At 47.3% G+C, this 14,438-nt stretch overlaps 1 protein-coding gene across 1 annotated transcript in view; it reads left to right on the top strand.

The window, feature by feature from the left end:
* Positions 1 to 14,206, top strand: part of CNIH3 (cornichon family AMPA receptor auxiliary protein 3) — a 146,499-nt gene extending 132,293 nt beyond the window's left edge. Inside the window, exons 4-6 of the mRNA XM_040263700.1 lie at positions 139 to 251; positions 4,684 to 4,827; positions 12,892 to 14,206. Coding sequence (XP_040119634.1) covers positions 139 to 251; positions 4,684 to 4,827; positions 12,892 to 12,919 — 285 coding nt within the window. The 3' untranslated portion in view covers positions 12,920 to 14,206. The remainder of the gene's footprint in view (positions 1 to 138; positions 252 to 4,683; positions 4,828 to 12,891) is intronic.
* The last annotated feature ends 232 nt before the right edge of the window (positions 14,207 to 14,438 follow it).

Here is a 14,438-nt window from a genome sequence, read left to right as displayed (position 1 = left end):
CCGTGATGCTGTGTGGGGGTAGGGGCTGTGTGCCATCAGCGTGTTGGAGGCAGGACCCAGGCAGACGTCAGCTGCTGTAGAGGCTGGAGTGGCTTCTCTGCCCTCTCACTCAGGCCTGTGTCTCTGCTTCCTCTTCAGCTGGTGCTGCCAGAATACTCCATCCACAGCCTCTTCTGCATCATGTTCCTGTGTGCTCAGGAGTGGCTCACCCTGGGGCTGAATGTCCCTCTACTCTTCTATCACTTCTGGAGGTAAGTCTGCTTAGGACTGCTCCGTCCTTCCCTTTCCTGCTCGGGCAGCCTGCCCTGTAGAGATGACATACCTCAGCTGGACCAGCCAGCTAGTGCCTTCCTCTCACCCCTCCCTAGGTGACCCTTACCCCAAAGCCTTCTCTGCAAACTGCTCTCAGATAGCAGTCCAGTAAGTCCCGTGAAGGAAGGTCCTTCCTATAGATCCCACTAACCGCAGCCTCAGCCCTCACAGATCCGTGTTAAAGGCAGCTATATCATTATTCACAGTAGCCACAAAGTAGACAAAACCAAGGTTCCCTGGTGGCTCAGCCATCTAGAATCCGCCTGCCAATCCTGGAGACATAAGAAATGTGGGTTTGATCCTTGGGTCAGGAAGATCCCCTGGAGAAGGAAATGGCACCCCACTCCAGTTTTCTTGCCTGGAAGACCCCATGGACAGAGGAGTCTGGCTAGCTACAGTCCATGGGGTTGCAAAGAGTTAGACACAACTTAGTGACTAAACAACAACAACAACCCAAGTGTCCATCAAAAGATGAATGAACAAACTAAATGTGATATATCCTTACAATGGAGTGTTACTGAGCAATAAAAACAATAAAGTACTGATGCATGCAACACCATGGACAAAGCCTGAAAATATTACAAGTGAAAGAAGTGAAGTGGAAGTCGCTCAGTCATGTCTGACTCTTTGTGACCCCACGGGAATTCTCCAGGCGAGAATACTCTTTTCGACCTTGTGGAATTCTCCAGGAGTGGTACCCTTTCCCTTCTCTGAGGGATCTTCCCAACCCAGGGATTGAACCCAGGTCTTCCACATTGCAGGCGGATTCTTTACCAGCTGAGCCACAAGGAAAGAAGCCAATCACAAAAAGCCATTTATAAGAAATGTCCGAAATAAGCAGATCTATAGAGACTGAAAGTAGAGTGGGGATTGCCAGGTGCTGGAAGGGAGTGGGAGTGAGGAGTGACTGCTGATGGGTACACTGTTTTCTTTTGAAATTGATGAAAATGTTCTGAAATTAGATACTGGTGATGTTGTACAATGCTGTGAGTATATTAAAAACCACTGAATTGTATACTTTTAAAAGGTGAATTTTTTGGCCTATGAATTATATATTAATAAAAATAACCCACCTACCAGATGGGCTGCATTTTCTGGGACAGTTCTGATTTTAAATGTTCTATTCCCTGCTAAGACCATGCATCAGATCATATGATTTGGGCTTTTTGTAAAAGAGAATCACCATATGGGTATAGAAGGTGGGTTGGGGGTGGGGAGAGTGTATACCAAAGTAGTAAAAGATGCAGTTGTACAGATAAATGAGCCACACGTTTGGTGCCTCACAAACATTTAATCATTGTCATTATACCATTATACAGCATAGCCTGTGTTCAGTCACGTCTAGAACATTCACTGCTTCATTTAGCAAACATATGGAAGACATATTATAGGCCAGACATTGTGAGGGATTCCAAGATGAATGTAATATATAATATTACCTTCAAGGAATATATACCTTAGTGGTAGAGGGAAATATATTCTTACCAGGTGTATGAGGAGCATGGGTGGAACGTAGAGGAATGGAGGGGCAGCACTGGGAAATCTGGAAAAGCACACTCGAGGTTAAGGGACTAGCCTGTGCAAAGGCTCAGAGGTGAGAGAGCTCCTGGTGTTCTGGGGGGCAGCGGTTGTTCGGTGTGGTTGGCTGTGGGGTTCTGAGATGAAAGGGAGCAGAGATGGGGCTGACAGTCGAGGATCGGGGTGGAGGGTCTGAAATGACTTGGTAGGAAGTTGGAAACGTTTCTTCTGTAGGGAATGGCTCACTCTCAGGAGCTTTCCAGGAGGAAAATGACATTGCCGGATCCAATTTTTAGGATGGTGACCCTGACAGCAGTGGGAAGGCTGGGCAGGAGGGTGAAATTTTAAGGATGAAATCTAATTAGGAGGTTCTGGTGAAATTCCAGGTGGAAAGAATGAAGGCTTGTCCCAGGTAATGGAAGTTGGGATGGAGAGAAAAGACGGGGAGAGGTCTGGAGAGGTAAACTGGACATAATTTGGCCAATAATTGGAAACAGGAGGTGAGGAAGAGGGGGCATATCAAGGCTGGGTGGCTAGGAGGTGACCAAGAGCAGGATGCAGGTTTAGGGAGGAATGAAGATGATTCAGTTACATACGAAAGTCCTTTTATGTAAAGGTAACCTACTAAAATCTGAATTTAAAGAGAAGTCAAATAGAAACATTATGGTGTTAAAATGGATTGCGTACCCACCCAGAGACTTTCCATGTCTGCCTCCTCCAATATCCACAACAGAAGGGTGGGTGATACACACAGGTCACAAAGACTTACCAAGGTTAAGTCACAACCCAGCATCACTCGGCTGGGACATGGCAGGGCCATTTCTGCAGGGAACACAGGTCATGTCCTTGTCATCTGAGGGCTGGCTCTTCTCCCTCTAAAAGTCATTTGTCCCAGAGTTCTTCAAACAGTGCGTTGTTAATCCAGGGTATCAAAAATGTGGTTTATTTACCAAAGTTTGGTTAGTGCACTGATTCTTAGGGCTATCACCCCTCCAAAAGGGAGGGAGGGAGAGCCAGCCATGCCGTTCCACTTGGAACATTTCCGTGTAGAAGGGAGTGACTGCAATTTTCTTGCCAGTAGGAAGTTAGCCTTATGTTTTTGAATCCCTGACAGATCTAGCCTAGTTCTGGCAGTTTGTAAGTACCCAGAAAATGAAAGAAAAAGGATTGAGGAGGGGAAGTGTCCTTTACAAATCAGAGTCCTTGAACTCCCTCTCTTTCCTTTCTGCCCACCTCTCCTCTCCGAAGGTCCAGCCCAGCGATGTTTCTAGGGCAGTTAAAGCCCCCTCTGCCTTAGCTCTGTTTGCTTAATTGCAAGTAGAACAGCAGTACGTTTGTGCATCATCTGTTCTTTGAGTTTATTTGGACCCATCACTTCACACAGTTGTCACAACAGCCCTTTGGAGTAGGCAGTTTCAGCCCCATTTTACAGATGTGGAAGTTGGGGTTCAGAGAGGTTAATGGCTGACCCGAAGAAGCTCAGTCCCTGAGCCACTCAGCCACCCTGCCACCTTTGCCTCCACTTAATGATGTCACCTGGGAACAAGGCCACAGCAAAAGCAAATAGGTTTTGAAATATGCTCCCAGGAAGAGGAGTGGTGAGTGGCCTGGAGGGCTGTGAGCTGGCAGATGTCATTGAATCTGGCTTGGGATTTCCTCTCGGCACAGCGTAGATGACAGATAATGTCAGCGCAGTCCTCTGAAGGGGATGAAGAGGGAACTGAAATACCAGCTCCGGGAGTTGCTGCGTTACAGGGATACTCTTCAAAGGCGGTGTGATTAAGCCCGTCACACCCCTCGCCTGGTCCTCCATTTCCCTCGAGGACCACGGTGGGACCCAGAGCCTCACAGGAGCCATTAATTTGCACCTGGCTTCCTGATTCCCTCACCAGACTGACAAAAAAGCAGCTGTAGAGCGATTTCAGCTGCACTTTGTTCTCTGGCTTTGAATGAGGTGCTGGCTGAGACCCTGGGGGCAGTGTCTTTGTAAGGGCCAGACAGCCTCAGGGGCAGGACTCACCTCCTGCCTGACCACTTCCCGAGGTCTCACCCAGCACAGCCGGAGTCTCTTGCCTCCTGTGAGCACAGCTGGTTCACGCTGCGCCAAGGCGATATTTTGAAGCTGACACCAAGTCTGCATTTGCCCCCTCCTCCCAGCGCTGTCTGGATTCACCCCATTTCCCTCTGGAGCAGCTCTCTCCCTGCAATGGCCAGTGTTCTTTTTGTTGTTCTCGTCCTTCTCTCAAGGAGAAAATTACCTGTAAACTCCTCCACACTCAAGTGGGAATGTGATGTCCCTTCCAGAGTACCCGGGATTTTAAAAGAGGGTCTGGGAGGAGGATAATCCAAGATGAATTAATGTTTAATCCAAAGTAATGAATATGTATGGTAGAATTGTGGTACAGCAACACTTGGAGGCAGAGATGCAACTGATGTCCACACACACCTGTGCCCCTAGTGATGCCTAGATCTGTACACATAGCAGACTCCCCGCCTCACCTCCCCACAACACAGACGACCCCTCACCCACCCACATCCCTGGAGAAAGGAGGCTCTTCCTGGTACCTTCCAAGTGACACGGTTTCCTTCTACCAGAGCACCTGTGTCGGGGGCGAGTGTGACGCTGGTAGATTTGCGTATTCGGGTGTTACCACCTGCTGGAGGACAGTGGTTGAGCCACTGTTTAGTGATTCCTGGGCTATATTTTGGGCAGTGATTCTGGCAGAATGCAGATGACCGTTTGGCAGCGATTCCTCAGAGGGAAGCCTGGCATCAGGAGGACTCGGCCCGCATGACTTCCCACGTCCCTCCCAGGTCTCAGAGCCGATGACGGCATGTCTGCTCTCTCTACAGGTATTTCCACTGTCCAGCAGACAGCTCCGAGCTCGCCTATGACCCACCGGTGGTCATGAACGCAGACACCTTGAGTTACTGTCAGAAGGAGGCGTGGTGTAAGCTGGCCTTCTATCTCCTCTCCTTCTTCTACTACCTTTACTGGTGAGTTTCTGCTCCTCTTGGTGGATTTGACTCCTGTAGCAAGTGGAGGGGATATCAGGCCTTTGAGCACTGGAGTCCTGGCCTGTCAGGGACGGTTGGAGCCATCTAGAGGTTTCTGTATGAAGGAGAAGGAGGGGCACAAGGTCCTACCTTGCCAGCTGACAGGTGTAGCCTGTGAGCTACACAGTGAAAACACATTCTGCCAACCCCTCTTAGGGGACTGTTGGTAAAGTGCACTTGGTTACTCCTCCGTAGGGCTCCCTGCCCCCAGCAGCTCCACAGCTCAGACAGTCAGGTCACCAGTGGCCGTGGATGCATAGCCTTATCGTCCCTTGCCCCCTAGTTTCATGTGAAAGTATTCTTGGGGACCATAACAGAAACCCCCTGGGGCAGTCACGCTTCACAAATGGGCATTTTGGGTCCTTAAATGCTTATACTCACAATTCTCCCAATATTAGGCAACACCACTCTAATTAAATAAAACATGCTGACTTTGTAACTCTGTTTCAAGAGTCTCCCCTCTCTTCACTTCACTTCTGAGTAGAATATCCTAATGAAGTGGATAGCTATAAACAGACTGTCTTGTGGTTTGATACTCCAGGAAGTGCCTTTTCTGAAAATGTCTCCTCCTCCTTCCTGTTCCTTTTTGGGCTCATCCCTGAGGTGTCTCACCTGTCACTTTGCTCTCCTGTCCCTATCTGCACCAGGCCACAATATCTCCAGGTACCCAGCGCTATCCTCAAAGTGGTCTGGTCGGCAGTAGCCGGGCGAGGAAGAGGGGCCTGCCTTGGAGTTTGAGTTAGGCTGGGGCAGGCGGAAAACAGCTGCATTTACCCAGTATTTAAACAATCCAATCAAAAAGTGGGCAGAAGACCCAAACAGACATTTCTCCAAAGAAAACATACAGATGGCTAATAAACACACGAAAAGATGCTCAGCATCGCTCACTATTCAGTTCAGTTCAGTCGGTTCAGTCACTCAGTCATGTCCAACTCCTTGCGACCCCATGAATCGCAGCATGCCAGGCCTCCCTGTCCATCACCAACTCCCGGAGCTCACTCAAACTCACGTCCATCGAGTCAGTGATGCCATCCAGCCATCTCATCCTCTGTCGTCCCCTTCTTCTCCTGCCCCCAATCCCTCCCAGCATCAAAGTCTTTTCCAATGAGTCAGCTCTTCTCATGAGGTGGCCAAAGTACTGGAGTTTCAGCTTTAGCATCAGTCCTTCCAAAGAAATCCCAGGGTTGATCTCCTTCAGAATGGACTGGTTGGATCTCCTTGCAGTCCAAGGGACTCTCAAGAGTCTTCTCCAGCATCACAGTTCAAAAGCATCAATTCTTCGGCACTCTGCCTTCTTCACAGTCCAACTCTCACATCTATACATGACCACAGGAAAAACCATAGCCTTGACTAGATGGACCTTAGTCGGCAAAGTAATGTCTCTGCTTTTGAATATGCTATCTAGGTTGATCATAACTTTTCTTCCAAGGAGTAAGCGTCTTTTAATTTCATGGCTGCAATCACCATCTGCAGTGATTTTGGAGTCCCCAAAAATGAAGTCTGACACTGTTTCCCCATCTATTTCCCATGAAGTGATGGGACCAGATGCCATGATCTTCGTTTTCTGAATGTTGAGCTTTAAGCCAACTTTTTCACTCTCCTCTTTCACTTTCATCAAGAGGCTTTTTAGTTGCTCTTCACTTTCTGCCACAAGGGTGGTGTCATCTGCATATCTGAGGTTATTGATATTTCTCCCAGCAATCTTGATCCCAGCTTGTATTTCTTCCAGTCCAGCGTTTCTCATGATGTACTCTGCATAGAAGTTAAATAAGCAGGGTGACAATATACAGCCTTGACGTACTCCTTTTCCTATTTGGAACCAGTCTGTTGTTGCATGTCCAGTTCTAACTGTTGCTTCCTGACTTGCATACAGATTCTCAAGAGTCAGGTCAGATGGTCTGATATTCCCATCTCTCTCAGAATTTTCCACAGTTTCTTGTGATCCACACAGTCAAAGGCTTTGGCATAGTCAATAAAGCAGAAATAGATGTTTTTCTGGAACTCTCTTGCTTTTTCCATGATCCAGTGGATGTTGGCAATTTGATCTCTGGTTCCTCTGCCTTTTCTAAAACCAGCTTGAACATCAGGAAATTCACGGTTCACATATTGCTGAAGCTTGGCTTGGAGAATTTTGAGCATTACTTTACTAGCATGTGAGATGAGTGCAATTGTGTGGTAGTTTGAGCAGAGAAATGCAAATCAAAACTATGATGAGGTGTCACCTCACACTGGTCATAATGGCCATCATCGAAAATCTGCAAACAATAAATGGTGCAGAAGATGTGCAGGAAAGGGAACCCTCTTGCATTGTTGGTGGGAATGTAAATTGATATACCCACTATGGAGAACAGCATGGAGATTCCTTAAAAAACTAGCAATAAAACTATGAAATGACCCAACAATCCCACTATTGCACATATGTACCCTGAGGAAACCAGAACTGAAAGAGGCGCATGTACCCCAGTGTTCATTGCAGCACTATTTACAGTAGCCAGGACACAGAAGCAACATAGACGTCCATCAACAGATGAATGGATAAAGCTGTGGTATATATGTACAATGGAATATTACTCAGCCATGAAAAGGAATGCATTTGAGTCAGCTCTGATGAGGTGGACGAACCTGGAGCCTACTATACTGTGTGAAGTAGGTCAGAAAGAGAAAAACAAATGTTGTATATGAATGCATATATGTGGAATTTAGAAAGAGGGTTCACATTGCACGGCGGCATGGGGGACACAGACATAGAATAGACTTGTGGACACAATGAGGGAAGGGGAGGGAGAGACGAAAGAGCTAAATTGCAACACATATATTATCATGTATAAAATAGACAGCCAGTGGGAATTTGCTATATGCCACATGGAACTCAAACCCAGTGCTCTCTGACAACCTCAAGGGGTGGAATGGGGTAGGAGGGGAGTTCAAAAGGGAGGGGACATATGTATACCTACGACTGATTCATTCATGTTGATATATGGCAGAAACTAACGCAACATTGTAAAGCAATTATCCTCCAATTAAAAGCCAAGCCATGCTTTGAGCTAAGAGCTTGACGTATATTGCCTAGTGTATGAGCTAAATGCTATCATTGCCCTTGTGCTAACAATAAGGAAACTGAGTCTGAGACATTAGGTCATTTTCCCATGGTCACAGCTCATAGTGACAAAGCTGGAAGTCCCTCTCAAGCTGAGTCCCAAAGACCGAGCTCTTAACTAGTGGCTCTTAGGAAATCTTTGTTGTTGTTGTTTAGTTGCTCACTTGTGTTCGACTCTTTGCGACCCCATGGACTGCAGCACACCAGGCTTCCCTGTCCTTCACCATCTCCTGGAGTTTGCTCATACTCATGTCCATTGAGTCAATGATACCATCCAACCATCTCATCCTCTGTCACCCTTTTCTCCTCCTTCCTTCAATCTTTCCTAGCATTAGGGTCTTTATCAACGAATTGGCTCTTCCCATCAGGTGGCCAAAGCATTGGAGCTTCAGCATCAGTCCTTCCAGTGAATATTCAGGGTTGATTTCCTTTAGGGAAACCTTTAGAAAAGTCTTTATCGAAATGTGGTCTTTGGATCTTCTGCGTTAGGATTGGGGGTGAAGAGGGTATGGTTTTTAACAAGCAGATTCTTGGTCTCAGATCTGCTTATTCAGAATTGCAGGGCTATGTATCATCCGGGAGATGCTGCTTGTCCACCTCCTCTCCTCTCTGCATCCCCAGGGTCCAGAAGACTCAGAAGCACTGCGTCTATAACTTCTGGAATAACTCAGCCCTGGAGGTGATTCAGAATATTCTACCACATTCTCTCTCTCTCTCTTTTTTTTTTTTTTTTACCACATTTTTGTTGGAGTCAAGGGTTGGTTCAGGCTCAGGGTGACACTTCCGTCCTCTTCCTGGATGGAATGTCCTGGTACATCGCCTATTTCAATTTGCAAGGAGCCTAAGGGTCTCTGAAGCCTCTCTGGAGCTTTCCAAGGTGCCCAGCAGATTGGCCCAAGTGTCTTAACGAAAGCTGGCTCAGACTGCTTTTTATCTTGGGAAGCCTGCAGAAGGTGACTCAGGGTTTCACGGGCTTAGTGATTTGCTCACCTTGGGTTAACAGGGAGGTCAGGTTTCCTCACTGGAGTGTCCTCAGCTTCCTTGTGGGGCTGCGGGTAGTCCCTGCTGCTGAGTCATAGGCGAGGGGCCTGTCCCCAGAGGCAGTGTTGTCCCTCTTCAAAGCCAGCAGAATAAGGAAAGAACTTTCCCCCGATCCTGCCCTGTTCACTGGGGATCAAGCTCCCTCATTTCAGTTTTGTTGCAGTAACTGCTGAAACCTAAGGTGCTGGAGGGAAGAAGGCATAGGAGTCCTCATGACTTTGCTCTCTGTCTGCTGAGCTGTGGGGGCAGTCCTGGGGCTCCTGTTAGATGGCTCTGATCATCCTGTAACTGACCTGTTCCAGACATTCTGTCTGTCTATCCTTTAGTTCAATTTGACTCTGCCTTTATGTTACATTCGTTAAGGACTTTGTTTCCAAAACAAAAGGGGAAACAACTGCTTCTCCCACCTCACTGTGACCCTGGGTGGCAATCAGGGTCCTGCCTTCTTTGTTGAATCTGACTTCTTGGTTCTCTTCAGAGCTCCTCACAGACCCTGTTTCTCATACCTCAGGGGCTCCCAGCTCCTTAGATCCAGGGCTTGTGGTGAGCACAGGACTGTCAGCCCAGGCCACTCTCACAGGGACAGAAGGGGACCCACGTGCACGGAGAGCTGCTTCTGAGTCGAGCACAGTGATGGACTCGAGTGACAGCCACTGGGAACCCTGTAAAGGAGGGGGTTTGGATTTTACAGTTTGAGGTTCCCGATGGGCTCCTAACAACATCATGGAGGTTAAGAAATGTGTCGAAGGTCCTAACTGACAGTTAGCAGTTGACCCCAGAGCCGGACTCTGCCCGCATGCCATGTGAATCACCCCAGCATCCAGTGCCACCCCCTCCTCAGGTTGCCTTGTGGAGCAGGAGACCTCTGCAGGTTACATGGGATGGGGGTTATGCAAGTGTGCTAAGTCACTTCCGTCGTGTCTGGTTCTTTGCAAGCCTATGGATCGTAACCCACCAGGCCCCTCTGTCCATGGGGATTCTCCAGGCAGGAATACTGGAGTGGGTTGCCATGTCCTCCTCCAGGAGGTCTTCCTAACCCAGGGGTTAAACCAGAGTCCCTTTCAACCCCTGCATCGGTAGGTGGATTCCTTACCACTAGCGCCACCCAGGAAACCCCAGGATAGGGGCTACTTAACATTAATACTTTTTTTCTCCTTTGCTTTTCACTTCCCTTCTTTTCACAGCTATCTGTAAAGCCTCCTCAGACAGCCATTTTGCTTTTTTGCATTTCTTTTTCTTGGGGATGGTCTTGATCTCTGTCTCCTGTACAGTGTCACGAACCTCCATCCATAGTGCATCAGGCACTCTGTCTATCAGATCTAGTACCTTAAATCTATTTCTTACTTCCACTGTATAATTGTAAGGGATTTGATTTAGGTCATACTTGAATGGTCTAGTGGTTTTCTCCACTTTCTTCAGTTTTAGTCTGAATTTGGCAATAAGAAGTTCTTGATCTGAGCCACAGTCAGCTCCTGGTCTTCTTTTTGCTGACTGTATAGAGCTTCTCCATCTTTGGCTGCAAAGAATGTAATCGATCTGGTTTTGGTGTCGACCATCTGGTGATGTCCATGTGTAGAGTCTTCTCTTGTGTTGTTGGAAGAGGGTATTTGCTATGACCAGTGTGTTCTCTTGGCAGAACGCTATTAGCCTTTTCTCTGCTTCATTCTGTACTCCAAGGCCAAATTTGCCTGTTACTCCAGTTGTTTCTTGACTTCCTACTTTTGCATTCCAATCCCCTGTAATGAAAAGGACATCCTTTTTGGGTTTTAGTTCTAGACAATCTTGTAGATTCTGGGCTCCAAAATCACTGCAGATAGTGATTGCAGCCATGAAATTAAAAGACACTCACTCCTTGGAAGGAAAGTTATGACCAACCTAGAGAGCATATTGAAAAGCAGAGACATTACTTTATCAACAAAAGTCCATCTAGTCAGGGCTATGGTTTTTCCAGTGGTCATGTATGGATGTGAGAGTTGAACTATAAAGAAAGCTGAGTGCTGAAGAATTGATGCTTTTGAACTGTGGTGTTGGAGAAGACTCTTAAGAGTCCCTTGGACTGCAAGGAGATCCAACCAGTTCATCCTAGAGGAAATCAGCCCTGAATATTCATTGGAAGGACTGATGCTGAAGCTGAAACTCCAATACTTTGGCTACCTGATGCAAAGAGCTGACTCATTTGAAAAGACCCTGATGCTGGAAAAGATTGAGGGCAGGAGGAGAAGGGGACGACAGAGGATGAGATGGTTGGATGGCATCACCGACTCAATGGACATGGGTTTAGGTGAACTTCAGGAGTTGGTAATGGACAAGGAGGCCTGGCATGCTGCGGTTCATGGGGTTGCAAAGAGCTGGACACAACTGAGCGACTGAACTGACTGAATATTAATACTAATGCTAATATTAAAGTCAAAATCAATAGAAACTGGTTAGTCCAGTGTGGATTCTACCTGTTCAGCATAAAGTCCTTTTCAAATTAAGGGTGTAAACCAGAATGGTACTAATACCTAAGTAGCACCACCCTCCTAACCAGTTACTCTGGGTTGTGCCTGCCTCCCCTCCTGTTCGTTTCTCTCATTCTGGATATGTTATTTATGATGTACTTGATGCCAGAGACTTAGTCTGTTTCATTCACCTCTGTATCTGCAGTGCCCTGGTTGTGCCCAGCACATAGTAGGTGCTCGCTCAGTCCTTATTGTTGCTACAGCTTAACTGCACCCTCCCTCAGTGCAGTTGATGGGGCTGCATACTCCATCAGTTTCCCAGCACTGAGAATAGGGACTGGCACTCAGGAGACACTCAATAAATATTGAATGAATGCAGGAAGGAAAGTGAGTGAACAGATACTGTGAGGTTCAGTGTTATAGTGGAAGGAGCACTGGCTTTGGTATTGGGACGTGGCTCCTCGCCTTGCTCTGTGACCTTGAGTGATCCACTTTTCATCCCCGTATTTCCCCGTGTCAAATAAGACTGCTCTAGCTCCAGGCCTGACCGGTGAGGCTCTGTGAGCATGAAGTGTACCAGATTCTCAAAGGCAAAACTTGAGCTCCTCAGAAGGGCCTTGATGGGGCTTTGCAGCTGGAGGTTAGAAGCAGAATTCTTCAGTTTCGTTGTCTTTGGTTTTGTTTCTTAGATTTTCCTTTCTTCTCTCTATATTGTAAAAGAGTTGTTTTTCTTTCTGCCAGATAGAGTGTATATTTTGGTATAGAATCTTCTTCCTTGTTGCAGAATTAGCTTGCAGCCCTTTCTAAGGGCACAGGGATGCGTGACTCCCTCCTCCGTGGTGTTGGAACACCACCGTAGGACGCGTGCTCTTAATACATGTTTAATGCCTGGACTTTGTTAAAAACAAGAGGGCCGGGGAATTAACCAGCTACGAATTCATTTAGTTTGTGAGCCCAGAGGGCCTGTGTTCACACACACGTCCCTACAGTCATGATGGTGAGCTTCTCCCCAGCACTGACATATTAACCAGCATAATCTGGGAGCCCCTGGACATGGCCATCACATATGCATGTGGCAGCTGGTGGCATAAAGAATCCATGGCACCCCGGACCCCTGGGGACCTGCCCTGCAATTGCAGAAAAGAGGAATAGCAGCCATAATTATTATCCTATTGAGAATAATGAGAGACGCTCAGAGCAGTCATCTCTCTCATCCAAGGGGCACAGTGTGGCCTCATAACAATGGTTACATGAGGTGGGAAGTAGAAGAGGGAAGAGTTTGGGGAGCAGATAAGTTGCTTTAATGACAGGAATGAGAAAGAAGCCAGGGGTCTGGCTTATGGATAGTGCCTCTTTTAAGGGCCGTCTAAGTCCTTTGAGGGCTCCCACTAATGCCGTCTTTTTTCCTCTTCTTTTTGCATCCAGCATGATCTACACTTTAGTGAGCTCTTAACTCGAAGACCACGCACATCCACAGAGACTGAGATGGGAGAGGCCCGAGGCTGTTTAGTCCATCCTGCTGGTGACGGGAGCAGGAACCAGTGTGGGGATGGGACAGACAGAGATGGGCAGATACCTGGAATCGGGAGCCAGAAGCAGGCAGCAGCCAGCGGCCGAGCCAGCCTGCTGTCACGCGTGTTGTCGCCCTGTGTACCAGTCTTCCACGCTCGCACCCCACACTTGGCCTGTAGATCTTCTGGGCAGCAGGGGCACGTGGGGTGATGAAACACGAAGCCTCTTCTGAACGAGAATTGCTGCTTCCTGAATCCCCTTTACTGAAAGGCTCCCTGAAGTTCATGCTGCGTTCCTGGTCTGTGGGTGTGATGGCTGGAAGGCTGGAGGGTGCCCTCTGAGGATCTGGGTGACCCAGAGTCAAGGCTGCGACTGTGGGACCGATTGAAGATCTCAAGGATGTCATGGGCTTACCTGAGACTCTCGCGTTTCTTCCAAGCCCTGGCCACGCCCTTCACTTCGATGGGCGGGGCCTGGAAAGTGTGCAGACTTGCCTTGGACGGTAACCAGCCTTGAGTCTGCAAGGGTGTCTATTTTTCTGCTCTGCTTTGTAAGAGCCCAGCCCAGTGATGTTGGGAACTGAGTTTGGGACGGTATGTTGGTAAAGAATTATGGCCAAAATCAGCAGTGGGGGCTGGGAAGTGGGAAATTGTAGGAAAAAATGATTTTTTAAAAATACTGATGACATGTTCAAAGTGTTAATTCTTCGCCACCACAAACTGTACTGTTTTGTTGTCATCCCAAACCATCACAGGGCCATTGAAGGCGAGTCAATTAATCAACACTAGTCAAAACTACTAACTTTTAAGGCTTCCCAAACAGTCCTGAGGCCAGAAAGAGCTGGTGTGGCAGTTCTGTGCTGTGGGCATCCGGCCGCTGAGAAGTGAGACAGCATAACTATAGCTTCATTGGTGATGCTGCAGCATTTGTGATATTTGGTTCAACACGAGGACATTAGTTCATTTAGAATTTTCCATTCGACATTCTCTCCTTCTTGGGTAGGAGTTGTACTCGGGGTTGTAAATAATGACAAGGCTGAGATTTTCATTATGTTTAAATAGGGCACCATGATTTTGACCTTATTCCCCCAACTTCCCTTCTTTTCTTGTGTTTGACATACACAGGCTATTTATACATGTACCAGCTTCCATCTGAAGTCTGTGACTCAGATTTATGAATGGTGTTTGTGTAACATGTATTCTGTGTTTAAAACGCTGTGATTGCTTGAGTGTCTCGCCTACCTGGCTGTCTCATTTTAAACCCATTATAGGCTGGCTTCATCTCTATATAGATGGTAAACTAGTAGGTGGAGAAAGCAAAGTTTCAAAAAGACATGTTGCTTCTAAAAATTCTACAGAAAACAAAATGCAGATTTCTTCTTTGAGGTTGAAGGTATGAAACCAGAGGATTCAAGGCAATATTTTGGGGATCAAGCTTCCCCTTGGCTGAGTAACTGTGGT

Source organism: Oryx dammah, unplaced genomic scaffold, assembly GCF_014754425.2.
Source record: "Oryx dammah isolate SB20612 unplaced genomic scaffold, SCBI_Odam_1.1 HiC_scaffold_21, whole genome shotgun sequence".
NCBI classification, from domain to species: domain Eukaryota; kingdom Metazoa; phylum Chordata; class Mammalia; order Artiodactyla; family Bovidae; genus Oryx; species Oryx dammah.
The sequence above is the reverse complement of the archived record's forward strand: the minus strand, read 5'-3'. Positions and strand labels throughout refer to the sequence as shown.